A 27,910-nucleotide genomic window follows, 5' to 3' on the forward strand; every position below is an offset into this window, starting at 1 on the left:
GGTTCAATGACTGCTTTTGAAAGTGAGTGTTAAGTTGTGTTATTGTCGACCATGCCGTTCGGACGCTAGTCTGGCCCGCGTTCGGTTGAAGTGGGCTGCATCTGGCCCGCAGCTGATTTGAGTTTGAGACCCCTGCCTTATATAGACAGGTGTGTGCTTTTCTCAATCATGTCCAATCAACTGAATTTAGCACAGGTGGACTCCAATCAAGTTGTAGAAACATGTCAAGGATGATCAGTGGAAACAGGATGCGCTAAATTATGAGTGTCATGGCAAAGGCTGTGAATACTTTTGTACATGTTATGTTTTCGTTCTTTATTTTTAACAGATTTGCAAAATGGGTTATGGGTTGTTGTGTGTAGAATGTGAAGAAAAATAATGAATTTAATTCATTTTGGCTGGAACATAACAAAATGTGGAAAAAGTGAAGCGCTGTGAATACTTTCAGGATGCACTATAGTCATGGTGCTATGACAAGGGGTGAGCTATTTATAAGTGGTAGAAATTTTGTTGACATGCCGCACAATGGAACAACAGAAACTCTTTAATATCAGTAATCATGTTAACTTGCAGGCGCAATTCGCAAAGGCACAAATAATCCAGGAGGATATACTTTCAAATGCCTTTAAGAAGACAGTATTTTAATTCACATATTTCAATGGTTGTATTTTATTTTTGTTTAAGGCTGACAGCCGAGAAAATTCACTCAGAATCTAAAAGCAAACCGTGCACCCTGTTCTCAATTAAATGTCAACCGAAGGGAGTTAGTGTACATTGTCTGGGTTCAAACATTTAATACACAGGGGATGGACACAACATCATAACCTCCTGTAAAATACAACATACTTTACTGCAGTAGCCATGCAGCAACTACTACCAAATGTCCATTTTTATTGACCTGGTCAGAAAGTTGTTTATCTAAATCTGGTCATTTTGAGGCCAGTTTTCGCCCCCTGAAGAGACAATGTAATCAACTCAAAATAAAATTAAAAGCTTCATAAAGGTAGTGCCACTGCATTTTATAGGTGTTAATGTAGCTGTGTGCATACCATGTTCTCTATTTACCAGCAGTTTGCTTCATCATACTCGTAATATTCAAACAAGAATATATATTCTTGTTTGAATATGACGAGTATGACGACCAGAGCAATATCGATTCAATATCGATTCAACGAGTAGAGCATCAAATACTGTGACGCGTTAGAAAAAGCTGGGAAATCAAAATCACGGTTACCTATGAAAGTATAGACAACCACTCTCAGTTTCAGTGCCATGTGGCTGCCTCTTTCCCTTTCTCTTACCCAGTGTCCAATTCTTACAGCAGAACTGCGAAAATAAAACTTTCGGGAATGTGGTTGCCGTCAACAGTCTGGACATGGTTTTTTCAGGCCAGATTAAAGCCTTGATTGTGATCTATAGCCTGTAGAAGCTTCTCACAGAGGGTTTCCAGACTCTTGTACTTGGGTAGGTCCAGCAGGTTAAAGCAGGTGTGGGCCACAGGTAAGTAATGCTCCCCTCCACTGGTGGGCTGGATCACTAGCTTCAGGTTTTTCATTCCCAAAATGGGTATCCGGTCACTTCCTGTGAGGAACACTTGAGGCAAGAGACATTGTTTTGCATTTAACTTTTTGAATTGTATTTCAAAGTACAAGTCAATTGCAATAATGAAAAAAAATAATGAATTCATTAGCTGACAAAAACAGAAGTACTTACATAGAAATTGCTTTTTCTTCTCTAAGGGAAGACTGTGGAACACCTCCCAGAAGAGCCTGATGGTGGGATGGTCCTTCCAGTACTCCCCTTTGTATTCAGTACTCTGAAGGAAGAGATAAAAAGGGATTTCAACCATTTCAAATGGGTTCGAGGAGCCGTTCAACAGTTTGTCTAATACTTTAGGATTATCAAATATTTGAAAATAACCATTTCCACATGCAATCCCAAACAAATGTGATCTAGTTCTAGAAACATCCTTCTATATATCTTCAGAAATGCTTGTTTCATAATCCATGAACTTCCACAAGATTCCTTGTCAAGGGGCCCAAAAAATTTCAATCAAACAGGAAGCAAGACCTTTTCGAGCTCTGTCCAGTCATAGTTGGTGTTGCCAATGACCATGGCTTGCAGTTCATTTGGCTGGAACAGCTCGAGAACTTTTCCTCCGCACACCTTGTGGAAGCCTGCGTAGAAGCACTCAAAGAGCGAGGCCACTGATGTGTTGAAAACATAGTCTACGTATGCGGCGACAAAATCCTGCCTACAGGGAGAGAAGAGTAAAGGGATTACAGTGGGATGACAACAACATGACCAGAGTTCTGTACATAAATGAGAATACAAATTGAAATCAAACTGATTCTGGGTTATTTTTATGTTTCAACAGTAGTCTTAGAATGGATTAATGGAACAATAGAATGTTTTAACTGGGAAGCTTTCAAGGTTACACCCCCCCCCCCCCTCAATCTTTATTCTACAACGAGCTATGTTGCTGCTGCCTCCAGCCAAATAGTTAGCATTCAGATGTGACAATGGTACTAATTTTCTCCCCCAACTCTGAGCAGGACAGTCTTCTACAGGTTATCAGGACAATTGTACCGGTTTGATTTATTGACAGAGATGTCTTCGCCATTCCGCACTAGTTCCAGGACCTCTGTGGCGCCGTAGTTCTCCTCTGTGATCTGAGGAGTAAGGCAGTGTTTGGAAATCAAAACTACTTATTTCACCTGTCATGCACCACAGAGACTGCTGCCTGTCAATCATCTTACTGTGAAGTTCAAGCAGAAGGTCTCCTCGAGGTCATCTTCTGTGTAGTCCAGTAACTGCTGCAGACTCCTAGTTTATGAGGAGACAGAAACAAAGTTTTCCAAAGCAGACATTTGGTGATCATTCAATCAACGATCTATGGTAATGTTCTTGCAACATTGGATGCAGTTAATAGAGTACCATGGTAAACTGACATTCATAAACATGTTAAATGGGAACCTCAGATGACTGTTCCATGATCTGACCTTCCCACATCTGGCATTAGCTCTTTCAGGTCATCTAGTGTCGGCTTCCTCTTCAGGAGCTTCTTGTAAAGGGCCACTGGGAAGTTGAGTTCCACTATTGTCAGATTGTAAATGGCCAGGCCACAGATGACCCCAATGAGGTTGAACAAGTCAATGTCCTCAAAGGTCTGTAAAGGACCATCACAGCTTTGGTCAGAGGGCATACTCAATGTGTATCACGTATTCATTGACAACAACAACAACAACGTATGCCTACACATTGCAAGGTTTGACAACGTAGGAAGCACCTTGTTTGAAAACCAGATGAGCCTGGACTCCTCGTAGTAACGGAACATCCCATATTTGGGATCCAGCAGCTCTTTCATGATCAGGAGGAAGAACTCTTTTCTCACGCCTCCTGCATCGACTGCCTCTTCTCCCACAAAGATCACCTGTCAGGAAGTTGGCGCAACAGCAGCACTTTTTATGATTGGAGGGGCAACACAGCATTTGTAATATATATATTGCATGTATTTTAGGAGCATGAGCATTCATGTTACAATATTATAATGACATAATATTGATGAGACTAGCGGTTTATAACCATTAAAAACGTGATGAATAGCATCCCAATGATCTCCTTATCTCAGTTTTGGTCTCCCCCAACTTGTGGTTACATGTCACTGTGAGTAACACCTTCAGTCATTTGCTGCATTGTTACTGGGAAATCGGAATTATTGCAGCTTTCTACCTTGAGTGGTTTCTTGTAGTCAACGTTCTTTGACTTCCTGAGGACTTCCATGGTGTCTCCAACAATATTTTCTCTCCGAACGATGAGTATGAGGCACGGGTTGACAGATTCGACCGCTGGCAGGAACATGGAACTAAAGTTTTGCATTTGTGCCTGGTCCACTGCCATCTAGAAATAGAACAAAGGGGATGCCACATGAACGAATAACATGTCTATGTTTCAAAGCAACGGCAGTGGTGGCCTGTTCCTTCTACTTGTTCTATGGTGGGCCACATTACGAGGATCCATTTCTAAACACATTAAACAGGCCTAATCCCATTGATTTATTTTCACGTTAAACGAAACAAACCCTAATAAGTCTGCCCTGTTCTACAAAACGGAAAAAAACGAGACTGAAGGCTGGCGCAGGCTTCTGCGTCTTTACGCACCGTCGTGTCGACGCACTCGTTTCAATTCATGGTTTTTAAAGTCTTGCGTGTGTTGCAGAGCAATTCACCGCCAGAACAACAGGTGGAGTAACGGGTTTTGTTGAAGACGACCTAGAGAGTCACGTCTTTGTGTGTGGAAGTCGTTGGTTTGTTTATTTATTTATCATAGACTTTATTGCCCCGTGCATCGGCACTGCTGCTTTACATCGCAGACACATTTGTCCCGTATTTTCCTCCACAACTTTGTTCCCCTCGACCGGCAAACGGACGTTTGCGGAGATCTCCCTCCATGAGTGGAGGCCATCCACGCGTCCTTATAGTTCGCCAATGACGTTGTACAAGTGGTCATATTTACGGATTTTTTCCGACAAAAGCTCTTCAATGTGTTTTATAAACATTCTTTGTTTTAATAATGGCGGTTTTGTGCTATGAAAACAGAAATGTGAGACTCCGTAAAGGATGTAGTTAGCAGACCAATCGAAGCCTTGCAGGCTGCAGGAAGCTTGCGTAGCTTTTTACTCAAGCCTAGAAAAATGGGTCGACGCACGCAAGCACACAAGGAGGTGTGAAAAGGCATGCAAGGGACACGCAAGGGACACACAAGGGGCTCTTGCGTCTGCGTGTCCTTGCGTCTCTGATAACGCAGAAGCATAAACTAGGCTTTAGTCCCACCCACTCTCACTTATCACAGATGTTCAATTAGTGAAATGACTTGTCAAACAAAGAAATTATTCAAAATAAGAATTTGAGACCAATTATAGAGATAAACACAAATATATCAGCAATTTAAAGAATATAATTTGTAATCAAAACAAAATGATGGCTCCAACAACAACAGTGCGATCAGCATATGTCCAATTGTTTGAAACCACGTGATTCAGCTCCTTATTACCTGCATCTGTATGACGGCATCAGTCTGAAGCAGTGTTGTCTTTGCTTGGGCATCGAACACAAAGGGATACCTGCACAAAGTCACCACACCATCATGACCCTGAGAATACAGAGGCAAGAACAGATGGTTCATACAAATGCTCAAACATAGACAAGTGTGACGGTGACATCAGCTGGAGACTCACCAACGGGTACATCTGCCTCTGAATCCATGTGACGTAGTCATTCCTGATGTCGATCAGCTCATCCAACTCGTGGATGTAGAATTTATCGTACTGAATGATGTGTCCTGCTCTCTCACTCACCTGGAGCCACAGAAACATGTTTGTAAATGCGTTATGACACAGGTCCATTTGGGGGTTTTGTTGTCATTTCTCACTGTTTGCAGGATCTCCAGGAGTTTGAGGGACGTGTCCAGGAAGCAGGTGAAAATCCTCTGCTCAACTGAAGGAATGCCCATCTTGTGCATCTGAAGCAGATACACCACCACCTCCTTGTACAACTCGACCAGACGCTGGAAGGCGGGGGGCTCAAATGTAGACCACCAGTTCCCTGGTGCAAATACAAGAGCAAACACATTGTGAGGAGAAGGTAGAAAGGGTTGGATCATGTGCAGCATAAAAAAATCATTCATCTTACCGAGCACTTTCAATGGAGCCTCCTTCAGACTGAGGAGGGACTTGGCAAACGGAATAGCGATGGTCACGTAATTATTCCGGTCCTTGAAGAGAGGGCATTCTGGAAGTGTGAGGTAGAGTCGCAGGGCTTCAATGTCTGGAGGAGAGTTGCTTAGTTTGGGAATAAGGTTCTTTTCCAGACTGGCAGCAATCTGAGAGACACAGAGGAAAGTAAAATGTTCGGTTATGATTGATGCCAAATCTTGTAGGCCATCACGCTGATGTGTAACGATATTGGGGCCACGGCTTCCCGTCCTGTGCAGAGTGAGAGAAGATGTTCACACACCGACTACAAACACCTGCCTTATTGGAATATAAAACATTGAGATATGTGTGATTAGACTTCATTCTGAAAATTAGATAAAAACTGTTTTATTATATCGTGACAAGCTTTCTAAGTGTGGGAGCCAGAGTATATAGCACCTCCCCTTTGACCCATACCAAGGACATAATAAAGTGAATGTCCAATGATGTTGTAACTAGTCATGGTGAAAGCATTACAGCGTAAAACTGTGTTGAGAAAGGAGGGCTATAAATATACTGAAATGTCCATTTGTGCAGACAGTAATGTGTGTCTTAAATTGGAATGACCACTACAGATGCCCGTGTTTGCTTTTTCACTCGCTTGTCTACAAAGATGACATCGACGTATCAGAAGAGGATAAATGCTACGATGTTTCACATTGGGAGTGGTCATGGATGATAGCTCTTTTTTCATAAGCCTGTATACACTCATTCACAGTACATGTACATTTACAGTAAGAGTACACGCATGTTAGAAACTAGTGGAACAGGAGCCACATGAGTTCATCCCCCACAAGGCATTTCTTTAAAGAGGCCTCTGACCTGCTGAGCGATCTCGTGGTGATGCTGTTGGATGACTTTGTGCAACAGGATGCGAGCCGTGTTTACATCCACGCCTGAACACTTACTGCTGGTACTGTAGTGATCTGGGTGACTGCAAGAGAATATAAATACCGCCACTTACTTACAAGAGGGAGACTGAATATTAGAAACATAATATTATCACACAGGACAACAAATATGAAGTTAAACAATATACATGTATAATATGGATATAATATAAAGAAGAATAGTGTTGAAATAGTGTTGTGATGAAATTATTTGGCAAGATGCATTGACTTCATATTTTGTCATCTAAATTAATAACAAAAAGGGAATATCATTTAAAATTTAGATGTATATCCGCAGTATTTAGTATCTGAGTAAGAAAGATCAAAGTCAGGAAAAGGAAGTTCACTGAGTCTGAAGAGAGGATTACCTCGTGGACAGAAAAGATCCGTTGAGGCAGCTCGCCGAGGAGAACACAAGGTCAATCTCACTAAAGGAATCATAAAAGACAAGTAGTTAATCTGAAGACTTTTCCAAAAGAAAACTCCATAAAAGAACCATGGCAACTTGTAGAAATATACATCTACAAACCAACTAAATGTAACAATAACACCAGTGACGTATAGTATGTAAATGTATAGTATACTTTAAACAGTCATGCAGTCATATTGTTAATATGAAAGTTGTTAGTTTTGAAAAGTAGCGTTTTAGCACATTACTTGGAGATTTCTATTGGGAGTCTCCCTGGTGAGTAGTTACACCACTTGTCTATAATATCCTCATTCAAAGTGCAAATCTTCCTGTGGGGATCTTGCATCATCGTGTCATCCATGTTCTGCAGTTTCTACGAGAAGAAAAGAGAACTGTTAGTACATAGAGTTCAATAAAAAGTATTTACTTAAAAATACTTAGTTTTTATGTGGTATTCATCTCCATGATTAGACACCAAATAGAAGAAGCAATTTTATTCACACTAAATAAGAAATGAAGAAAGGTTGTGATGCAAAATTCCACCACATAATTAAAAAAAAAAAAATTAAAAAAAGACTACCATGTCAATATTAACATTTCTTTTTATGGTCGTATAAAAAAAAAAGGTACCTAATAAGATTTGTTTGCATGACAACTTACATTGTTTGTGCAGTAATGAGCAAAGCTCTGGTCTCCTCCAGCATAAATCCTCTTGACATAACAGCACGGCTCAGAGTCTGTAATGTTACCCAACGGCAGCAAGAGATAAATGTATGGATAGATGACCTACGTCACCCCAACCTATACATATGTAAACCGTATACACGCGCGCACACACACACACACACACCCATATACATGGGGGGCCTTGTAAAGAGCAAACATTTTAATATTGTGTCAGTCGAAATACAATTCAGTGCGGATGCGAGTTTTGCGGTCTGGTTCTCACTTTCACTTCTGAGGAAGAACCAAATGCAGCCATAATGTCTCACCTGCATCCTTGGAAGCCATCCAGGGGCCTTTGACGAGGGCCGGACTCTTTCTGTTGCAAGTGGAGCGAGTGCCAAGCTGCCCGTTACCGGCTAGCCCAAACGAGTCCATCTTTGCACCGGAGGGTGTGAAAGCCAGCGTGTGCTGCCTTTTAAGTGGAAAGATATTTTAGAGAATTTAAAATGAAATATATGTTCCTTTTAGCCTAGTTACTCAGGATTACACTATGGACATCAATGTAGGTAAAAAAACAAATTCAAATTAATCTCTAGTTTAAAATACAATGTGTAAAAGGTATAAAACACAAGTTTTACCTTCCACATGCAATCTGCGTGACCACATTTCCCATGAGCTCAAACACTTTCCTCGGGTTGATTTCATGGTTTGTAGAGTTGTGTCCAAGTTGTCCGTATCCTCCAGCACCAAATGTGAACACACCTCCTTCCTGTAAAATCAACACACGAGTCGTTTCTGTTCTTCTCAACAACCAAAGTACGGCAAGGCACGACACATGACATTAAATGACCAAAAATGTCCTAACTTAACTTGGTAAGTGCTGCTGTGTGATCTTCTCCACAGGAGATGTAAATCACTCTCTGGGATCTAAGGGACTTCAGCAGGGATGGAAAAAAACGATCTGGAAAAGATCCTCTGACAGTGAGTCTGACTTGAGGGCCTGAATGCTCTGAAGCAGTAAGCATAAATAGTAGTAGTACTACTTCTTTAGGGGTTTTTACCACACACCATTGCAGTCATTGAGACCCAGCTGACCAAACTTGTTGCGCCCCCAGCCGAACACCGCCCCCGAGAGAGTGAGAGCAAAGCTGTGAGCGCCACCTGCTGATATCCGAGCAAAGGGAATGCCCTGCAGAGACTGGATCATTTGGGGGGTGGAAATACTCTGTCCGTTCATTCCTAGCCCGAGTTGTCCATATCGGTTGTGGCCCCAGGAGAAGACTTGGCCACCTGAGACAATGAATAAAAACACAAAATGCATCTATATATGTAGAAAATAGGATGTACTGCGAGCATTTTGAGGGTGCAAACCATACTCACCTCTTGAAAGTGCATGTGAGTGATAATAGCCACAAGCTACCTGAGCAATTTGTACATCTGACAAACTCTTGATATTCCTGAAAAAGGAAGAAAAAAAATGCAGTATGTGTGTTTTATTATTTTATATATGATTAATATATGTTTGAATAATGCTTATTGTGTGCATATATAGATGCTATCATTATATGTGCCATAACACAAAAAGACATGAGCAAAATTATCATTCAACACAAACCAAAGTGGGTTTAAGGCCAATCAGTGAGGGGAAACATTAGTTTGGGACTTTACCTCGGCACACGCACACATTCTTCAAAGTTCTGTAGTCCCAACTGGCCATCTGAGCCCAGGCCCCACGAGAACACCTGCCCTTTGTCATTCAGGGCCAGTGTGTGGGACTCTCCACATGACACTGCCACAATGATCTGTGCATCCAGAGCCACGACCTGCTCTGGAGGACGACGAAGAGAACCGTGGTTAATCACGTCCCGACACGTTACACGTCTACGAACACACAGTACCAACCTGGTTTCTTGCGGGACTTCTCGTGTCCCAGCTGTCCTAGGTCATTGCATCCACAGGTGTACACTGTCCCGTCCTCCAGCAGGTAGGCTGTGTGCCTGTGGCCGCACCCCAAATCGCACACTTGCTTCCCGTGAAAGAATTCACATTTTCGTGGCTCAACAACAATCTCTTCATCGATTCCCCCCAAGCCTAGCTGTCCATAGGAGGCATTTCCCCAGCACAGCATGGCGTGGCGCGTCTCTCCTTCGTCTCCGTCTCTGCGGGGACAGAGAAAGACACCTCGGCTCATACGCCCGTACGGAGCACGTTTAGATGACCATGGTGTGAGCTGCAGGGTACACACATGAGCTGGTAGCAGCTAGCACGCTAGCGTTAGCCGAGTAGCGTCATGGCTCACTAACGTGGTCGCTGACGCGCGTGAAATGCTCGCGTGCGTGTGGGGTCTTGATGAGCTGGTAGCTGTCTTTAGGAGTTAATGATGCAACACACTCTGTCAAAACGACAACATGTAAACAGATTAGCCAAGTAAGCTACAGTGAATTTATTGGATACGTTAAGTTAGCTCAATTATTCAATGACCAATTCCTTTTTTTTGGCGTATGACATTTCAAAGTAAAAGTTACGTCTAAATTTGCTTAGAAAAGCGACCACTTATATCTGTACCGAAAATGAAAATGCGACGTACAACTCAAAGTAAAAAGTCTGCCGTTTGTTCTGACACATAGCGACGTATGCAAGTAACGGTATTTGTCACTTTCCAAGCGGAAGTAAGGTTTTTATCTTTGCTGTGAACATACCGTCCTTGGTTCTGACTAGAGGAGCTAGCCTTCCTCCTGACGGCCCATAAAGCAGACCGATCCCTCGTGCACCGCGCGGATGTAGTGTAATTTAACGTAAAGTGTTTATGCTTTGGCTGTAACGTCAATTGGCTGTAACGTCAATGGTAGCTATTGGAGTTAAAGTAAGTTTCAACATGATGTGCGTTAGCTGAGTTAATCTAGTAAAACGACAGCATTCTTAAGTAGAGAAGCTGTTTTAATCCCTTACGTATGTTGAACCAGTGAACAAGTTACCACCAGGTCTAACGTTACGATGTCTATAACGTAGGAGCCAAACACCACATCTTACCACACCCGCCAGATCACGAAGTGTTATTGTTGTCCAGGTTTTTGCAAGCTAGCTGCTGGTGCTGCTTGTTGAAAACGCAGACAAGCACACGTCCGACGTAAAATATCAAAGGCCAGCGAGTTGGGTAAATTCCGACCCAATTCGTCTCCTCCAATGACTGTCAACAACTGCTGCGCGGCGGCCACAGACGCACTCTGGGCGTCCGTCTTTTCTTTCAGAAGTAAAACTCCTTTTAAAGTAACATTTCGGCACACCGTAAAAGACAGTGTTACTGCGACTTCAAGTTTCCGTTGACGCCAAATTATTGTCCGGATTATCCGATCACCTTCCTTTAAACACGTTGGTGTAGATGAAGTGTCACCGTGTAAGCTTTTAATCTGAAGGCAACCTGATTTAACCGGAAGTTTGGACTTTACTGCATGGAGGAGAATCGTCGCGATTCATCTACGACGTTCTAGATGGGGCACAGACGCGCATGCGTGTTGATGCCTCTTGTGTGCGTACGTGAACGAAAGTGCAGCCTTAAATAGTTTACATGTCATGTGTGCGGTTGTGAGCTGGTAGTGAGCAAGTTAGGACCACCAACTACCCCTGAAAGGCATTATAAGTGAATGCTCATCCAACAACAACTAAATCAAATGGAAAACAATTCAACAGGAAACATACAAATATATTCCAAGAAAAACCCAAGACAAGTTAAAAAAAACAACAAAAAACTAAATCAATTGAATTCTATTCTATGATATGAGGTTATCTTCTTGCAAGAATAAATGTCCTGTAAATGATTTCACATTGGTGTCAAGTAGATTTTTTTCTAACATAATTTATAACAAATCTCTATTAAAATATAATGTACAGTATTTTCATTATTTTTGCTCCATTCGAATTTCGCTCACCTCTTGCACTTACGAAGGATGTGGAACTTCTCTGGTTCTCTGCTTGACCTAATTTGTCTCCCTCTGTTGGACTACTTACACGTAACTACTACAGTTGATTTTGTGAGAAAAAAAATGATTCATGAAGTTTCTAAATTAGCTTATTTAGTAGCTTCACGAGCAAAGAGTATCTAGAATAGCTTCTCTTTGGTGATGCTACAGAACAACAATGAAAACAAAACAAACTAATAGTGTAGCTATACAATAACAACAACATAAATTAAGTCAACATCTAAGTAAATGTACAGTGGTATCACCACATTTCTACTTAATATATCAAAATGAGAATGTAAGAGTATCATTAGATGTATTTGGATGGTTTACACATTCAGCAGGTTCAGGAGGAGCTAAACTTTAATGTTTTCTATTCTGGCAGTTCAAATGTGTTTTATTTAAAAGTGTACTCTACAAAAAAGTACAACATTTCTTTGTTGTTATTCTGAAGTACAAAGTAAAATGTATTAAAAGTAATTAAATAAAGTACAAGTACTTCACAAAAACTACATGTATTTCTTCATGTATGTTCTTCATAGCATGTCCCATACAACTCTTTGTTGTACAGCCGCCACACAAAGGGCTTCCTTGGTGTTATTTGACGGCAGTGTAATGAATAAATGATCTACTTATTTTTTATTCCAACACACGCTTTGGGTTCAACACCAAGTAATAGAAAAAATAATTCAAATTGAAATACTTTATTGCTTTCCAATACACTTCCAAAGTAGGTTAGTGAATTGGTGACAGGTGGTGATTAATTTTATCTTCTCCAAGTTTCACCCAATGCTGCATTCGATTAAAATTCATACAGCAAGTGTGAGTTGTAACTGTTTTCTTTTATTGCTTTAAAAGACAGATATATTGTAAACATCCCACTACGTTAACACTGAAAGACAACAATAGCTGTCCTTGCTCAACAACAACCCATTTACGCACACACTTGCGTAGCAGCACTCGTGCTTTGTGAGTAACATATTTAAATTGTAAAAGCGGTTGGTGGTTTAAATCCAGTTTCTCCTGTAATACTGGTTCTTCATGGGTTTTCCCTTTGTAACTTACGCACTATGGTCTGATGTTGCAGAGCAGCAGGAACTTGTTTCTCTCAGGCAGCGCACAAACAGCACAGAACCAAGACAAGTAGACATGTTGGACTTGCTGGGCGTAAGTAAAAACCATGTAATACATTATTTGATGACTTATTCTTAACTAATCAGCGTTTTTATTGGATGAGGGCTGTATCTTATGTTATGTTGACCAGGGTCTTTCTTTTAATATGCTCAGGTCGTTGCTGGCCTCCTCTTCATCATAATGTGCTTTTCAAAAGGACTCACAAAGGTCAGTTTCAGATTTTGTGTTTAAAAAAACGTCCCTGTAGCTGCTGGAGGAAGTGACCAAGACCAGGAAGTCGGAAACAAAGTGTGATTCTTTTCTTTTACAGGAAGGCAAACCCCAGAAACTACAACTACTTGAAGCCTCTGCCTACAACAAGAAAGTGAGTAATCATCCAAAGTTAAATGCTGGAAAAATGTGTGATCATTTAGATGGTGTATTTTACATTATCAACTTTTTTTCTTTCATTATTATTTCATAACAGAAGGATTTGACTGAAGAAGATGTGCATTTACTGGCCAAGATCCTTTCAGTTGGATTGGTGGATGCAGACCCAAACTATCTCCAGCATCTTAAAGCCTACAGAGACTTGCATCGTGCCTGATTTAACATACCGAATAAGGATATTCACAGAAGTGGAAACACAGCACACATCTTCAAATAGGATGCCATCAAATCCAGGATCTTTAGTATTGTGTTTTGGATTATCAAGGATCGATGCAGCCAGCAGGTGAATCCATCGTTAATGGGTGAAACTGCACTTTATTCAGGCCAAACATGACATTGGTAATGAATTGCTTTGTGAAGAGAGGGACGTAACAGTGCTTATTGTCGACTTGACGTTGATGATTCTGACTGCTTCTTGTATTATTCCTGGGTAATTTGTGGGAAGAACCGTACTCTGATTTTTGATCTGTCACTGCTTAAAATGAATGTAATTATAATAATAATACTATAGAACGGGAGGATTACTTGTGCAGTTGCTTTCAGTGGTACTTGCTTTACTGGACTTGCTTTAATGTTTAAGTTGTTGTCTATGTTAATAGCCCACTCCTTTATTGAGCTTTGCCCTCTAATATTCACATTGAAGTACAAGTGTTACCTAATATAGCTGTTGGCTGAATTTTCATGGCAGATTAAGCCATTCACAATGAAACTAAAACCATGTAACATTTTTTTAATGACAATAATGAAATAAATGCTAATTAGATTTTAGCTGAACACTCAACATTAACGTGAGTGTACTGTTTGCTGCATACAAGTTTAAGGATCAGCAAACTACTAAACTATTAATCATTCCAGCCCAACGAAGGTTGTGCATCAACACCCCGCAGTGTATTTATTTGAGCAATGTCGCTATTCATTTCTTATAATTCTAACCTTTCATTTAAAGAAGGAATATTGTGTTTCAAGTTGCATAGTGTCCCTTTGAAGGTCTACTGTGCCTCCATATTTATTTGCAGAGAGGCTGAATTACTTTGCTGTTGTTGTCATTTGGTTCATGTCCTTCCCTGGAGTAAAGGAGACAAAAGAGAGAATGAAACGAGACCAAAATGTACATGTGATGCTATGCTTGGCCCCACTGATAAATTCAAGGCCACTTACTCCAAACACGGCTGTTGAGTTTGTCTCCTAGCACGTAGAGGAATACCACCACCGACATGTTAAAAAAGAAGAAGCCCACCAGACCAGCTGTGCTGAAGTAGGCAAGGAGGGGGTACACCCAGATCCCAACGGACAAGTACACCCACACAATCCTGCAGAATGTGTTTAGAAGGAAACAAATAAACAGTCTCACTGTATCTGTCATCTTGTACTGTCTTTTCTCAAAGAACTATTCACTAGCACATAGTTTCTACCCGTCGACAATGAGGATATAGATTGTGAGATTTTAACAGCAGAACACACACAGTCCAACAAAGAATGCTCCCCACAGCGTCTTGATTCATGCATGGTTTGTGCCATCAGGGACACAAGGAGGCAGCGGTGCAGTATTTGAGCTAACTGTTGAAGGTTCAAATTAAGTTTTAATACCTCAAGCCGTTTGAATTGTGATTAACACCACCGTGCTTAAAACCACAATAGGTTATTTATGAGACTAATTTGAACTATTCGTTAAATTGTGGATTCTCATTTTTATTCCGTTCATGAATCATCCTCTCGTACTGTGTTTGTGTTTCTTAATTCCCTTTCCCCTGTTTGGGCTTTACAATCGGTTTTATAACACTGGCTTACTTTTGAACCGTTTCGAGCAGTGCTACATGTCTATCTGTCTCCATTCAGACTTCAAGTGACATCCTACTTGTGTTTTTTTATGGTCTGTCATGCTTTTGCTAACCCTTATTGAACATTCCTGATGCAGTGTTTGGTTTTATTTCAGTGCAGTACTGCAGATTAGTTTTTCTCTCATTAAAATAGTTTATTCATTGTTTTCATCCCATAAGACATTTACGGTTCAGTCCATTTCAATGATCATCCTTCAATTATGAAGGATTTCATTCTTTTGAAATGCTGTGATATTTGTGTGTCAATTATATGCAAGGAAATTAAATGTTTTGTCAGGATACTGCTGCATGCTGACACAACACTTACCAAAATAAGTATGCCGAGCCCACACCTCCCAGCGCTGCCAGGGCGTATTTAGTCTGCGGGTAGATGTGAGGCTGCACCAACACTTCTCCAAGTAATACAGGAAGGACAAATGTGTGCTGAGAAAAACAGGATGGCAATAACGCTTATCATGAGTGAAGGTTTAAGACAGGGGAATTAGGATTATGTCATTTGCGATGATGTTATGCAGATGTACAGACCATGGCATGGTTTATCCAGGGAGGAAAGAAGGTGTCAATAGTAGCTGGGTAGACTAATTCTCTGTCATAGGCAAAGATCGTCCAGAAAAGTAGAACAACAAACTAAACAAAACATGTCAAATATGGAGTTAACATCAAGTTACTTTTGAACGATTCAAATAAGGTAAAGCATTTTAAGTAAAGATTTTTTCTCACCATTCCTACAGGGAAGGCAAAGACAGAGAAGAGGAGGTCTTTGCATCTTTTCAGAGTACTCTCTGATTTTTTCCCAGCTTGTAGATCATTCAGGGCTGCCAGCCCAAATAAAGACATTTGTAGTAACTGAAATATTACAAATAACAGAATTTTTTTCCATTATGCATTTTCAACTGTGCAATGTACATTATTGTAAACGATTATTATTATTATTACAGGGTAATGTGGGTATTGTACACACCAAATTCAAAAATGTAAGGTACTTCCAAGGTCCTCCGTAAAGAAAGATGCCTGGTGGCAGTTCTTCTCCTTCCTTTGCAATGAGACACTTCACAACAAATGCATACCAGCTGAAAGCCGCTACGTGGTACACTCTCCTCAGGGTGGAAGTCATTGTCGTGTCCAGCAGAAGAACCCACAAAAATGAAATCAACACAGCCAAAAACTACTCTTCTTGAGTTTTCCCTTCAAATTGAGGTACTTTGGGCAGTGAAGGTTCTTTAAAGATTAGTGTAATTCAGCGCAAGCTTATCAAGGCGTTTTCAAGCAGCGGAGACAAGAGGCCCACTGTTTCCAATGAAGGGTGGAAGTCCCTGTTTCATAACGCAGCATGTGACTGAAGCTAGTTTAATTCACAGGGACAGCTTCAAAGGTGGCATGGTGCCATGTTAAGTAATCTAATCAATTTGATTAAAGTAAGAAAACAAATTCCAGTTATGTAACTAAATCAGTTAAGTTAGAAAATCACTTCAAGTAAGTTGATAATTATAAATTGACAGAATACACTGGATTAGAAGGTGTGATGCTTGTAATGGTTTTAGTAACGTTTACTCGTAGTAGTCATAACATGTCCCTAAATGGGCTGTTTCGTAACATACTAAATCTACGCCAGCAAGCGTGGATGTTTAGAAAATGACCCTGACCTCTGGCCTCCTCGTGGAGCGACAGAGATATATGATTTTAATTGGCTGTTAACTGTTACAAAAATAACTGGCATGACGTGTAGTTTCATGACAGGTACAGAGGGAAAATTGTTAATTTTTCTTTTTGAAATTGTGTTGTGATTTAAGTGTTCAGGGATTGGCTTGATGGTCAAGACAGATACTCTGGCTCAGAGTGTTGTTTAAAAAGGCTCTGAGGACTAATGGACAAACCCCCGGCCAGCAGAGGGAGCTCCTGCTGAATCCTGCTTGGCAACAAAGATGAAGTTGTGAAAGAGTAGCCAGGTAACTCAGACATTTGGGCTGTTTAAAGAACAGCATTAAACAGATAACTGTACACAACCATTTCCATTTGCCCCACTGGCAGGTTACTGAGTAGTGTAAGACCCTGAGCATTAGGATTCTTTGAGTCGTGTGTTTCTCTTCAGAGCAAGAAACCAGTAATAGTGATTAAGCACATGTAACGTGATGATTCTGTTGTATGTTGATGTTTATGAATGCAGCATGTAAGTCTGCATTAAAGTAAGGTAAATGGACCCTCAGTTGTAGAAACGTATGTCAGCTTTATTAAAGGAATATAGTGTATATCATAAGCTACACTTATATTGTATGTTTTGTTCCATATCTGAATGCATATTTTTATATTTTCTCATTGTTTATGGCTCTTTTCACAAACCCCCAGTCCCATTATTAAAACCACACTTCACAGTTACTTCTCTCCGTTAAGGCAAAGCCAGAGTTCCACAGCAACTAGAACTAAACCCAAACTCAACACCACTTCTTAGTGGTGCGAGAGAAAGGGTCATTGGGGTGAGACAAAAATTAGTATGGTCAGTATGGAAATTTTGGTAAATCTGTCATTTTAATTTAGCAGGAAATAAACACATGATTTTTAATCACTACACAAATCCTCCCCAAAACGTTAAAATTACTTTCTTGTCTTATTTTGGCAAATTACTCACAAAACTGAAGTGATTTCTATTGCAGAACATGAAATAGATGGAATTTTAGGAACGGCCTATAAAAAAAATGGGTCTGTTCGACAGAAGGCATTTTGACGTGTCTCGACAGGACAGGCAGAGATGTAAGTAATAAAAACAAATGATCCTTCTTCAGGGTCCCGGGTTTGTTCATGCTGCCTCACGCTCACAGCGTCATGGCCTACTGGGATACTTGAACACCTCTGGTTTTCATATTATGACAAGTCTGCTTTGAAAAATGCCTGTAGAGACAGAGAATTTCTTTGAGAGGCAGGCACAGAAGACAGAAAAACATATTGTTGAAGACAATTTCTTTTACATATGGCACGGGTATAATTTTTTCCGTTTTGGAATTTCTTGTTTCAGTGAACAGGGATGATACGTTTTATTGTAAAAAGCAAATAACTATATAGACACTTAACCCTTTGGCATCTAGCCAATCAGAGAGCTTCGGCTTCAAACACAAAAACGTCTTTCTTACGTTTGTTTTTTGCACAAATGATTTTTCTACTAAGTCTACATTGTATTTACACCAGAACAACACCAGTCCTCCATGCATGGGGATCTATATAATATATATATATATATATATATATATATATATATATATATATATATATATATACACACACACACACACACACACACACAGACACATATACATATGTCTATATATATATATATATATATATACACAGGCTTCACAAACACATGTGATTACCACGGTTGTGAAATTCTACAATATAACCGTATAAAACAGGGAGAAAAACTCTTGACTACTTTACACAATCTATTTATTTATACTTGTACATAACACATTATGTCTTAAAAAGAGTTCCAATTAATGTAATGGCTGTCGTGGCTGTAAAAAGGCAAGGTCAGACCTCATCGAAGATCTGTCGCAAAAATTGCACTCAACCCAACCAGTCAGTAATACCATATTTGATACCTCTCACATCTTGTTTGCCATGACACATGTAATGATGTATTACAGGTAGTTTTACTCTTTAGAGTTCCGTGCTGGTGATACAGGTCCCCTGCTTCTTCTTCGTCTTTTTTAGGTCTACAAGCACAGAAATCCCATTTCTATTAAAGGTCTTTGGTGAGAAAATAGCGTTTGTTTCTGTCTGCAAACACTGTGCTGACACTGATCCCGTTTAAGGTGCCATCTGTGAAAATAATAGAAACAAAGTGAGTTACAACAAGGGAAACACAAAGTGCCCATAAATTGGTAATCGGAACAAGGGTTTTAATAAGGTCATACCTCAAATCGGCTGTAAACTTTCCTCTCCTTCCTCATGGTCTGGATTTTCTCCAGCGCCTTTTCCCGCTGCTCAGTCGTCTTGGGCTGCCCTCTGCTAAGTGATCTGATCCCTCTTTCTTTCTCTCTTTTGGCATTTTTGTCAGCTTCGTCTTCTTTCTCGTCATCGGTGACAGGAGACTCTTTAGCAGATTCTATCCTGCTCTGGCTATTAGCAGAAATTTGCTCCAAGAGCAGCTTTGTATCGTCTCTGAGGTTGCTGCTGGAGAGCAGGTTGGCTGTGGATGATTGGTAGCGGGAAAGACTTGATTTGGGCATCTTGGACTGTGGTGATGCAGGAACAACTTCGTCTGATGGGATCTCTGGCGGTTCGGAGCAGTTATTTTTTACGACTTGTTGATTTGTTTTCTCATTGCATGCTGACTCATCTATAGTAGTTTTATTTACTGTAATGGTGGACTCTGTATCATCAGTTTTTATCCCATTAGGGTCAGGCCTGTTGATGTGACTACGCTCAGCAGATACAGGTGATTCTGGAGGGTGGGCTTCAAAAGCCACAGATTCAGGTGTTTTGCTTGGTTCAGAGGGCTCTGTTGGGACTTTTAGGGTTGGCGCAGTTGAGCAAGATGTTTCTGTTGATGGAAGCATTGGTGTTTCAGTTGAGTCTGTTGCAATCTGCTTGGAAAAACCTCCACTATCTGAGTGGCTGTGCAATGTAGTCAATGTTTTTTCAGCCTCAGGGGACCAAACGGATCCCAAAAACTCTGTTAAAGGAGAAGAACATGATACTGGTTTCATTGGAGTGGGAGAGACAGATGTTGTCAGGTTAAGGCAGGAGGGAGGGGTCACTTGTCTTTCTGACTGAGCAGCATTAGGTGGATAGTCTGGGAGGACGGGAGAGCTGCTTTTTGCTGCACTATGCTCGGGTGAAGCGTCTCCTGGGGAGAGGGTCGAAGTAATAGTCTCATTTTGAGCAGATATTGATTTGGTTTCCAGCTCAGATACAGTATGTAAACATGATTCGGCAAAGTAGGGGCTAAGGTTAGGAGGTGGGCTTCCAGATGCTACGTTCATTGATGATCCAATATCCAGAGATTCCCCTCCAATGCCCTTTGGAGTTGATCTGTTGTCTGATTCAGGAACAGGTTTTGAAGGTGTAGGACCACATGATTGTTCAGAGTCTGTCTTTTCACTGGACTCTGATGAGGATGTGATTAGATCTCGACCAGCAGCACATTTGTCAGGAGAAAGATCAGATCCCACGTGTGCAGACTCAGCTGCTGAAAGGGTCTCAGATGATGTCAATTGGGAGGGTTCCGGAGGTGAGAGGCTGACAGATGCCTCTGCATTTAAGGACAACGTACTGGAAGTTAGTGTTGAGCTTAAATCTTCTGGGGTAACATTAGAGGATTTAAGTTCTGCTGGGAAAGAAAGAAGTGCACAGCTAGAGGGGGAAGGACTTGCATTCATCCGTGAACCAGAATCTAGCACAGTGTTACTAGCAAAAGGACTTTGGCCTGATGGGTCAGAAGTGCTGAGTTCTGACCTTGTGTCTTCTTCAGGTGGCAGAGGAGGAGAGGAGGAGATACTGGTTTCTAACTGAACTGACTCTGAATTTGGGGTGTTAAAACAAAATGCAGAGGAAGGCGGGGCCTTCACTAAACTGGGAGAGAGTAAACCAGACTTATTTGCGGTGGAGCTGAAGCTTTGGCTTTCACTTTCATCATTAACTTGTGCAAGCGAAGGAACACTAGCAGGAGTAGAGTTTGGTGGAGAGTTGTGCATGTGTGGTGGTGTAGAAGGAGGAATGGGGCTACTCTGTTTGACAGCAGGATTTGACAGCTTTAGCTCCTGCGGTGGTTTGCTCTGAGTCGCTTCTGTTTCTGCAGAAACAGGCACAGTCGCTGCTGATTGGCTGTTCTTCAGCTCTGTCGTCTCTGAATGAGGTGAAACTCTGGTTTGTTCTTGTTGACAGCTGTGAGGGATATTTGGGTCAGCTGTGACCAGACGCTTCTGCTTGTTAGCCTCATCTTCAGTATCTAAAGATGGACTGAGTGGCTTGTGTGCCTCTGTGGAGGCCGTTTTCAATACTCCCTCAGCTGCTGGGTCAGGGTTAGCCATCTTTTCAGAGGTGTCTTTTGGTACAGGCTCCTCCTTTTTAAGCGCCGCATTGTTTTTTAGTTCAGTTGGTGGTTTCATTGGAGCCTTCACTTTGCTTTTTTCAGCTTCTGCAGCCTTAGCGGCTTTGCGTTTGGCTGCCAACTCCTTGAAAAATAGGAGCCTGTTGTCAGGATCACTCATATCAACATTAAGTGGAGTTGGAAGCAACAGTTTGACTTTCTTTTCTGACTGAACTTGCTCTTCAGCTGGTGGTTTGAGTGATTCTTGTACCTCTGAAAGATCCTCTGACTTTTTATCCTTTGATGAATCTTTATTATCATCTTTGCTCTTTTCCTCCTCTGGTTTGGATAGGGCTGAGGCAGAGTTCTCGAAAGCAGCTGACTTCATGTCCCGGCTCCATTGAAAAGGTTCTCTTGCAACAGACCTCCTTTGTCCTAAAACTTGAGAAACACGAGTTAATTTGGTCTGTTCTGCCTCATTTTTGTCACTTTCCTCATCCTGTTGGTCTAGGGCAGTTTTGGTATCTTGAGAAGTAGTCTGCTGCTCCATTGAGCTGAATATCAAAGAAGATCTTAACCTAGAGCTCCTCGGTAGAGCAGCATTGTATTTCCTACGGAACGACTCTCCCCTTCGAAGAACAGCAGTTTGGGGTTCTTTTGGCTGTGCCTCCTCTATTTTTTCCATTTCGGTTGTGGATGATGACTCTGAAGGTGTCGGCGATGTTTTTGTTTCTGTTGCTACTGCAGTGGGTTGATCAGGCATTTTCTGTTCTCGCACATTGATTTTGGCATAACCTGGCATTTGACTTGCCCTGGGTATTGCAGGAACCATAAACTCTCTGAGATTTGCAATTTTAGGGACTGATAATTGCATGCCCGGTGTTTGCAGGACGGGTTTAGAGGGCTCTTCAAAAGTATCTGATGCATCAGGTGATGTCGATGGCAGACCTTCATCTTGATTATCACATGCACTGAGGTATGAGCTAATTCTCCAGTTTCTTAGCCCCCGTTTCACCATAGGATCCTTGCGGTCATCATTAGGCTGCTGGAAAAACTGCTTCTCGTCAGTCAGACTTGAGGGGGTGAGAGATGTTTGACCAGAATGCGACTGACCTAAATTTGATCTTCGAGGGTGAGGTGACCCAAACGGTAAATCTGCTGGAGGTGGGAATTTCTCTGAGCCCTGGTCATACTCTGCATTTCTGGTAGATGATAAATAGCTACGCACAAGGTTAAAGTTATCATGTGGTTCCATTTCTTGAGGTAAACCAGGTTCAATGTACTGATCTGCTGAATAAAAGTCTTGGTTCCAGAACTTGTCATAGCCACTGTAGTCGGCTTCTTTTCCTGGACCTGGTCCAGGCTGCTGCCCCCACTGGGACTGCCTCTCCTTGTTCTCAGGCCCTGGCATTCCCTGCTGCAAAAATGGATAAGGGAATCTACCATGAGCATCTTCAGTATAACTGTGACGTTTGACGGCAAGGTTTTCTATCGTGGGGGTTTTGGTCGGGCCATGGTCAAAAGACTGATCCATGCGAGATTTCTGGAGTCTACTGTACACATCTGCAGGGCCGTGCAGGGACTCCTGCTTTTTAAGAGGCATCATTCTCCAATCTACGTCCATGCGTTCATCATAGGAATGTCTCGGCCATTCCTCTGGATGCGCGCTGTCCAGTGACTGAAAGTTCTTTGCCTCTCTATACAGTATTCTATCACTCGGATATTGCCTCTTTTTTGAAAGGCTGAACTCTTCCATTGGGGTGAAATTTTCGATCATCAGCGGGTGGGACTGAGCAAACAGAATCCGAAACTCTTCATCAAAGGTAGATACAAGCTGTCCAAGGAAAAGGTGTGCCATACAGCGGTGAAGCTTCTCAAAAGACCATGTGAAGCTGGACAAAGACATGACAATAAGAAAGAATGAATAGAAGCACTTCATTCAGGGCATAATTATGTCGGGGGGGGTTATGCAAACACAGACAGTAATAATAGGAGTGAATATTTCTAAATTCAAAGTGTGAAGGTAGTTTTAAATGTGTTCACCTGTAGTTCCCACTTAACACAGCCCTGCAGTCTGTCAACAGGAAGCGATCCATCATCTGCCCCTTAAAGGATTTCCCTGAGCGGCAGTGATATGTGATGCCAGACACGGTTCTCACCCGTAAAAGCTGCAAGACAGGAATCAAATCACACAAATATTAAGAAGACTTTCTTGGGAAGGGAAGGGGGGGGGCAGGGGGTTGTGATGTAATGGTAGGGGAGACACTGGAGTTCTGATAATAGATACCTAAGTCAGTTAGGAGTTCGAGACACCTAATGTTTGGAAAAAGTGATATGCTGTTATTGTTTATTTTATGAAGTTTCCTCTGGCAACAGCTGTGCTTAACCCAACGGCACTTCTGCTTTATTTCACAAGTTGCTTAATAACGATAGTGTAATACTGTAAAGGATAGGTCTGGCAATATTCAATGCCTTTCCCAACAAATCCCATGACTCAGATCGTGTGGGTTCCCTATTCTGTCCATGGCCCTCTTACTGAAGAGGTACATCCTCACAAGGAGGTAACAAATATAGACAGGACATAGCTTGGTGCTGTTGTTTTTAGCAAATGTTAATCAACCAGGAGTCCGTTTGTTGTGCAGTACTTTCAGCTGGGGAACATTACACATTACACATAGGTGACTCAAAGTAACCTACAGCGTCTATGCTAATCAGCTAAAAGGAGAACATGACACCCGGTGCCACATTGTGCCTAAATATGATATTTCCAATGATGCATCATGCTCCATGGCAGAGAGGAATAAGCTATGTCAAACTTTAGATACACAGAAAGATTTTCTAGGATCGATTCATTGTTGTTTTTGGTCTTTTAACTAGATGTGTTGACAATAAGAGAATACAGAATATCACTAAACTTAACTTGGAGGAACTAAAAAAAACTAACATTGAATCAGGAGGTTTTTGATGTTCTATAGTCAAAGTGAGATTCATATTTGTCGTTAATGAGTTGGTTAACAGTTTCAGAGTTAACCAAATGGCAATCATTCAAAACACTTTACTTTCATCCAACCTTTTAATAACTTTAAAAAGGTCTGACTTTTAATAACTCTGGAAAAAAACCTTTGGTGGGTGGGTCGTGTGACTGCAGGGGACTGCAGCATTTGAAGAAAAGGGAGGGAATTCTAACGTGTAAGCTGTACTCACTTGAATGTTCTGTAGATTGACTCTGCAGTTGGACACCATGTTGACAAAGTGATGTGCATTCTGCTCGTCTAAGATAAGGTAGACGGCAACATTCCTCATGGCAGCGTCGAGAATATCAGCAAACACGTCGACATCAGTAAACATGTCCATCACTATAGCAATCACCTGAAAAGACAAAAGTCACAAACAAGAGAAAATTCTGAATGGCCCTGGTGGGAGATGGACACTTCTTTACCAGCTCAAAGTGAAAGGTCTACCTGCTGGGCATTCTTGATAAGTCGGCGGGCCTGCTCCTTGATACTCGGCATTTCAGGCTCAGGGGGGTTGACTAGAGTTGTGATCTCTGTCGGCCCGATGAAGTGGTGCACCTGAGGCCAGCCGAGGTCCAAACCCGGGGCGTCCAGGTCAGAGTGCATCGGCCAGTAAGTGTCTGAGGAGTTATCTCCTCCGAGCTCCAGAAACTGTTGTTCTGGGTTGTGTCTCTGCTGAGGGACCGGCACCGAGCTCTGAATGTACTGAATTTCAGGTAGGGACAGGAAGTCCACCACATCTGCCTTTTGGAGGAACTGATAGTATCCCTCCAAGTCCTCCTCAATCAGATGGTCAATAGCCAAGCGGTATTCTTCCCGATAGTGAGGGGGGAGGTAGTTGGGGTCCAGGGGGTTATCCCCATCAGAGGAACACTGTGAGCGACGTGCCATCCTGTAGTCTAAAGAGAGGATCATGGCATGAATAGCATGAATCATTTTCACTTTCACCAGCTAGATAGTCCTGAATTATCTAGTATCGATTGAATGAGAATGTACACAGTTGATAATCAGTTAAGAATACCTTTTCAACTCTTATGATTATTCCAGTTCAAGCTTCTCAAATGTAAATATCATTTTGTTTGTCTTACTTGATAGCACATCGAAAACCTGTCAGCAAACTGTCTTTGCTTGACGAAACAAAACATTTAGGGGAAATCGAAGTGGGTTCTGGCAACTTTTCTGACATGAACCAAATCAATCGACTGTTAATCAAAGAATCCTCAGCTACCACCCATTAATTTAGATAATCATCTTTTAAACGAATTGCATTATGAGCAGATCACATCCTGTTGTCAAACAACTATAAACACCTGACTGAAGTTCTTTTGCCTTAGAGAACATTTATGGTTCATTGGATCGGACCGATTTGACATTCATTCACCAAAATCAGAAGACAAGGATCTAATCAGTATCATGTCTTTTATTTCAGCCCAACGCCCTCAACTCTTTCTGTGGAGACGTGTGTCCTCCATGCGAGAGGTGAGGGCTCCTCTCGGCCGGATGAATGGGGGGGTTATGGTGCTCTGCTCCCCCACCAGGAGAGATAACTGAGGTTATGGGTGTGGCTCCTCCCTACGGCCAAGTCTCCATTTGCAAGTTCATGGAAGTTAGTGAAGTGCCAGCAAAACGAAACGTTAAAAAACACAAACACAGCAGGAGAAGAATGACTTGACGAAGCTAACAGATTACGTTCGACCGATTAAACGGATTTTGGTTTCCGAAATATTGTTTACCCAAACCCCCACCCCACCACCCCACACCCCCCTCCCCATTACGAGACCGATGGGGCATTTCGACACTCCAGCAAAGCATAAAAATCCGCGCTCGCGCGGTCCGTCCGGTGACGTGTTCCGTGAACTCACCTCCCTCGTCAAGCTTCTTCTCCGTTAAACTTTAAGCCCGTCGTCTGCTCCACTTCGCCATGTTTTCCGTCACAACTGCGACTCGCTTCTGCTCCAGGTTTGGGAACTTTTCGCTCGTCTGTGTCGTCCCCCGCTGTCACCCAGCCCAACCAGTTGGTTGTCATGCTTGAGGCATGTTGGAGGCGCACGGCGAGCCGCGATGTGCGCGGAACGTCGCCCCGCCTCGTCCGGAGCTCCACGCCGACCGTGTCCTAAAGCAGCTCAACTCTGCACATCTGTGGACTCTGCACATCTGTTATGGGTCCACTCCAGCTACTGACAACCGGGGTGATCCCGAGTAGCCTTCTCGTTCAGAATGCTTCATAAACCGACCTGCGCATGCTCAAAGCGTCACTCATAACTCATTGGAATATTCCTCTGCATGCGGGCGGTTTCCGTCCTTAAAATGTGCCACACAACCATATGATGTAAAAAGCATTATGGATGTATTCTGTCAAATGAAATGAATGCTTAGAGAGAGAGAGCTTTACTCAGAGAAAGTATAATTGAAAAGATACTACTCTCTAATGGAGCACCCTGAAAAGTTGGTAAATGCTTTACCAATGGATCATTCATCATTTCTTACTAATTTTTAGCTTCATTGTTATATATTTATGAGTAAAACTTTGGGTTACAGTGTTATGAAAAATAATAAATCCTACAGGATTACCAACAAGTTATGGGGGACTATTTTCCCGGGCCCCCAGATCAGGATGGGGGTCCAAAGCATCCACCTTATACAGCAAAAGCTTTGTGGCAGTTGGACTTCTTTCACATTTGTGTGATAATATGTAAGCCTACTAAAGCGTTGTGAGGTATTTGCGCCTGTATCACTTCTGTTTATGTTTTTGTTCCAAAGTGCAAATTCCTAAATACAATTTTTGCAAATTGCTTTGCCATTTGGCGGAGGATAATTGTAATTGAATCAGTAGTCCATAACAGTCCTTAATAATTGAAATAGAGATGCCATTGTATTGGGAATTACAGTAAAAAAAAAGGTAACTTCTTAAACTGCACGAGGTACCTTCTGCCTGTTTCTCACTCATCCATTAACAGACAGAGCACAGGGTTCAGAGACTCTGTCCCATCTACCCATTGTTGCATTGGGGAATGGTTAACCAAAAAACTGATCAGACCGGCAAAATAGGAATAACATGCCCGGCAGCAGTGAAAGAAGAGCCACTTTGAGTGTGAATAAAAGAAAACCTACCACATATTGTGTGCCTCCGCGAGGTTTCATCGCCTGGAGGCGAATAAAGAAAAACTTCAACCCTCAAACGTGGGAAGTCAACACAATGGAGCTACTGGGTTAGGATGATTATTATAAAGGCTCCATTGCCGTACTTTGATGAAGGTGCAGTCTGGTAACACCAACAAAAGAGAGGAGCAGCACAAGGAGGCCGGGACAGATCATCCAACGCTGTGGGGAAAGCTTCTTCTGTCAACATTCATTCTTTTGTTTATTTGAATGGTTCATTAACAATATGTTTTGCGTCATTTGTAGTACTGTAAAAGGAGTGAAATGACATGGCCTCACCAGACAGGCTGCGGTGTAAATGTCCTGTGGTTTAGTCACAGCGCTTTGAAGTTGGAGGGAGTCGGTCAGTATCTCCAGGATACGACTTTGTAGCAACGTTTTGTTAAACCCTGAAAGGAGAGAGAGAGAGCGAAAGATGGACCATACACAGAGCCAATTCCTTTAATGGTTGCTCCACTCTAGGACTTAAAATAAACTCAGCAGGATGACTAAAGTAAAGGAATTGATGCAATGTGACTGCACAAGTTAAGAATTGGAGACAGTCCCTCATTGTTTTCTGTGTCCACCACCCAAGACACACAGACAAGCCGTTTGAATAGAAACATGTAATGAATGTTCAACAATGGATCGTTGCTATACTA

General features: G+C 41.8%; 3 protein-coding genes and 1 long non-coding RNA gene across 7 annotated transcripts; all 4 read right to left on the reverse strand.

Annotated features, from left to right (window-relative positions):
* Nucleotides 1-610: 610 nt before the first annotated feature.
* herc4 (HECT and RLD domain containing E3 ubiquitin protein ligase 4) lies at nucleotides 611-9,908 on the reverse strand. 3 transcript variants are annotated; one of them, XR_013468008.1, is made up of 23 exons: nucleotides 9,620-9,908; nucleotides 9,386-9,545; nucleotides 9,098-9,174; nucleotides 8,786-9,007; nucleotides 8,587-8,678; nucleotides 8,356-8,486; nucleotides 8,044-8,189; nucleotides 7,712-7,788; nucleotides 7,300-7,424; nucleotides 7,011-7,070; nucleotides 6,575-6,686; nucleotides 5,691-5,880; nucleotides 5,431-5,603; nucleotides 5,237-5,356; nucleotides 5,053-5,151; nucleotides 3,733-3,900; nucleotides 3,290-3,433; nucleotides 2,977-3,169; nucleotides 2,760-2,826; nucleotides 2,590-2,672; nucleotides 2,071-2,254; nucleotides 1,714-1,816; nucleotides 611-1,593 (listed from the first exon to the last, which is right to left on the reverse strand). XR_013468008.1 is itself a non-coding variant. In XM_040179027.2 (23 exons), the coding sequence occupies exons 1-23, from the start codon at nucleotides 9,906-9,908 to the stop codon at nucleotides 1,385-1,387; spliced, it is 3,198 nt and encodes a 1,065-aa protein (XP_040034961.2). In that variant the 3' UTR covers nucleotides 611-1,384. The 3 variants fall into 3 exon arrangements, 1 of the variants encoding a protein (XP_040034961.2); XM_040179027.2 differs by having other exon boundaries at nucleotides 3,003-3,169; XR_005712449.2 differs by lacking the exons at nucleotides 611-1,593; nucleotides 1,714-1,816; nucleotides 2,071-2,254 and having other exon boundaries at nucleotides 2,654-2,672; nucleotides 2,952-3,169.
* A 2,453-nt stretch (nucleotides 9,909-12,361) lies between these two features.
* LOC120820861 (androgen-dependent TFPI-regulating protein) lies at nucleotides 12,362-16,330 on the reverse strand. Its single transcript, XM_040179029.2, has 6 exons — nucleotides 16,036-16,330; nucleotides 15,795-15,920; nucleotides 15,600-15,701; nucleotides 15,382-15,497; nucleotides 14,395-14,546; nucleotides 12,362-14,300 (listed from the first exon to the last, which is right to left on the reverse strand). Exons 1-6 carry the CDS (start codon nucleotides 16,186-16,188, stop codon nucleotides 14,263-14,265), a joined length of 687 nt encoding a protein of 228 aa, XP_040034963.2. The 5' UTR covers nucleotides 16,189-16,330; the 3' UTR covers nucleotides 12,362-14,262.
* A 1,248-nt stretch (nucleotides 16,331-17,578) lies between these two features.
* On the reverse strand, nucleotides 17,579-26,348 carry fam83ha (family with sequence similarity 83 member Ha). 2 transcript variants are annotated; one of them, XR_013468007.1, is made up of 7 exons: nucleotides 25,973-26,348; nucleotides 24,558-25,009; nucleotides 24,301-24,465; nucleotides 23,140-23,264; nucleotides 18,980-22,988; nucleotides 18,720-18,884; nucleotides 17,579-17,957 (listed from the first exon to the last, which is right to left on the reverse strand). XR_013468007.1 is itself a non-coding variant. In XM_040179030.2 (6 exons), exons 2-6 carry the CDS (start codon nucleotides 24,999-25,001, stop codon nucleotides 18,873-18,875), a joined length of 4,755 nt encoding a protein of 1,584 aa, XP_040034964.2. In that variant the 5' UTR covers nucleotides 25,002-25,009; nucleotides 25,973-26,348; the 3' UTR covers nucleotides 18,493-18,872. The 2 variants fall into 2 exon arrangements, 1 of the variants encoding a protein (XP_040034964.2); XM_040179030.2 differs by lacking the exon at nucleotides 17,579-17,957 and having other exon boundaries at nucleotides 18,493-18,884.
* Nucleotides 26,349-27,113: 765 nt separating this feature from the next.
* LOC144409516 (uncharacterized) lies at nucleotides 27,114-27,691 on the reverse strand. The gene is made up of 3 exons (XR_013468009.1): nucleotides 27,549-27,691; nucleotides 27,356-27,431; nucleotides 27,114-27,254 (listed from the first exon to the last, which is right to left on the reverse strand). It is a non-coding gene; the product is annotated as an uncharacterized LOC144409516 (long non-coding RNA).
* Nucleotides 27,692-27,910: the final 219 nt, after the last annotated feature.

The sequence above is a fragment of the Gasterosteus aculeatus genome, chromosome 6, assembly GCF_964276395.1.
Source record: "Gasterosteus aculeatus chromosome 6, fGasAcu3.hap1.1, whole genome shotgun sequence".
NCBI classification, from domain to species: domain Eukaryota; kingdom Metazoa; phylum Chordata; class Actinopteri; order Perciformes; family Gasterosteidae; genus Gasterosteus; species Gasterosteus aculeatus.

What these genes read in the sequence shown, in the direction of transcription:
- herc4 (XM_040179027.2), bottom strand. Translation starts at nt 9,908, where the DNA reads ATGAGCCGAGGTGTCTTTCTCTGTCCCCGCAGAGACGGAGACGAAGGA. An exon ending in GGGTCTCAATGACTGCAATG is followed by an intron (nt 8,679 to 8,785) that starts GTGTGTGGTAAA and finishes GATCTTTTCCAG; the next exon opens with ATCGTTTTTTTCCATCCCTG. An exon ending in GATGGCTTCCAAGGATGCAG is followed by an intron (nt 7,789 to 8,043) that starts GTGAGACATTAT and finishes GTAACATTACAG; the next exon opens with ACTCTGAGCCGTGCTGTTAT.
- LOC120820861 (XM_040179029.2), bottom strand. Translation starts at nt 16,188, where the DNA reads ATGACTTCCACCCTGAGGAGAGTGTACCACGTAGCGGCTTTCAGCTGG. An exon ending in CCTGGATAAACCATGCCATG is followed by an intron (nt 15,498 to 15,599) that starts GTCTGTACATCT and finishes TGTTTTTCTCAG; the next exon opens with CACACATTTGTCCTTCCTGT. An exon ending in GGCTCGGCATACTTATTTTG is followed by an intron (nt 14,547 to 15,381) that starts GTAAGTGTTGTG and finishes CACATTCTGCAG; the next exon opens with GATTGTGTGGGTGTACTTGT.
- fam83ha (XM_040179030.2), bottom strand. Translation starts at nt 25,001, where the DNA reads ATGGCACGTCGCTCACAGTGTTCCTCTGATGGGGATAACCCCCTGGAC. An exon ending in TTATCAAGAATGCCCAGCAG is followed by an intron (nt 24,466 to 24,557) that starts GTAGACCTTTCA and finishes TTGTCTTTTCAG; the next exon opens with GTGATTGCTATAGTGATGGA. An exon ending in TCAATCTACAGAACATTCAA is followed by an intron (nt 23,265 to 24,300) that starts GTGAGTACAGCT and finishes CCTGTCTTGCAG; the next exon opens with CTTTTACGGGTGAGAACCGT.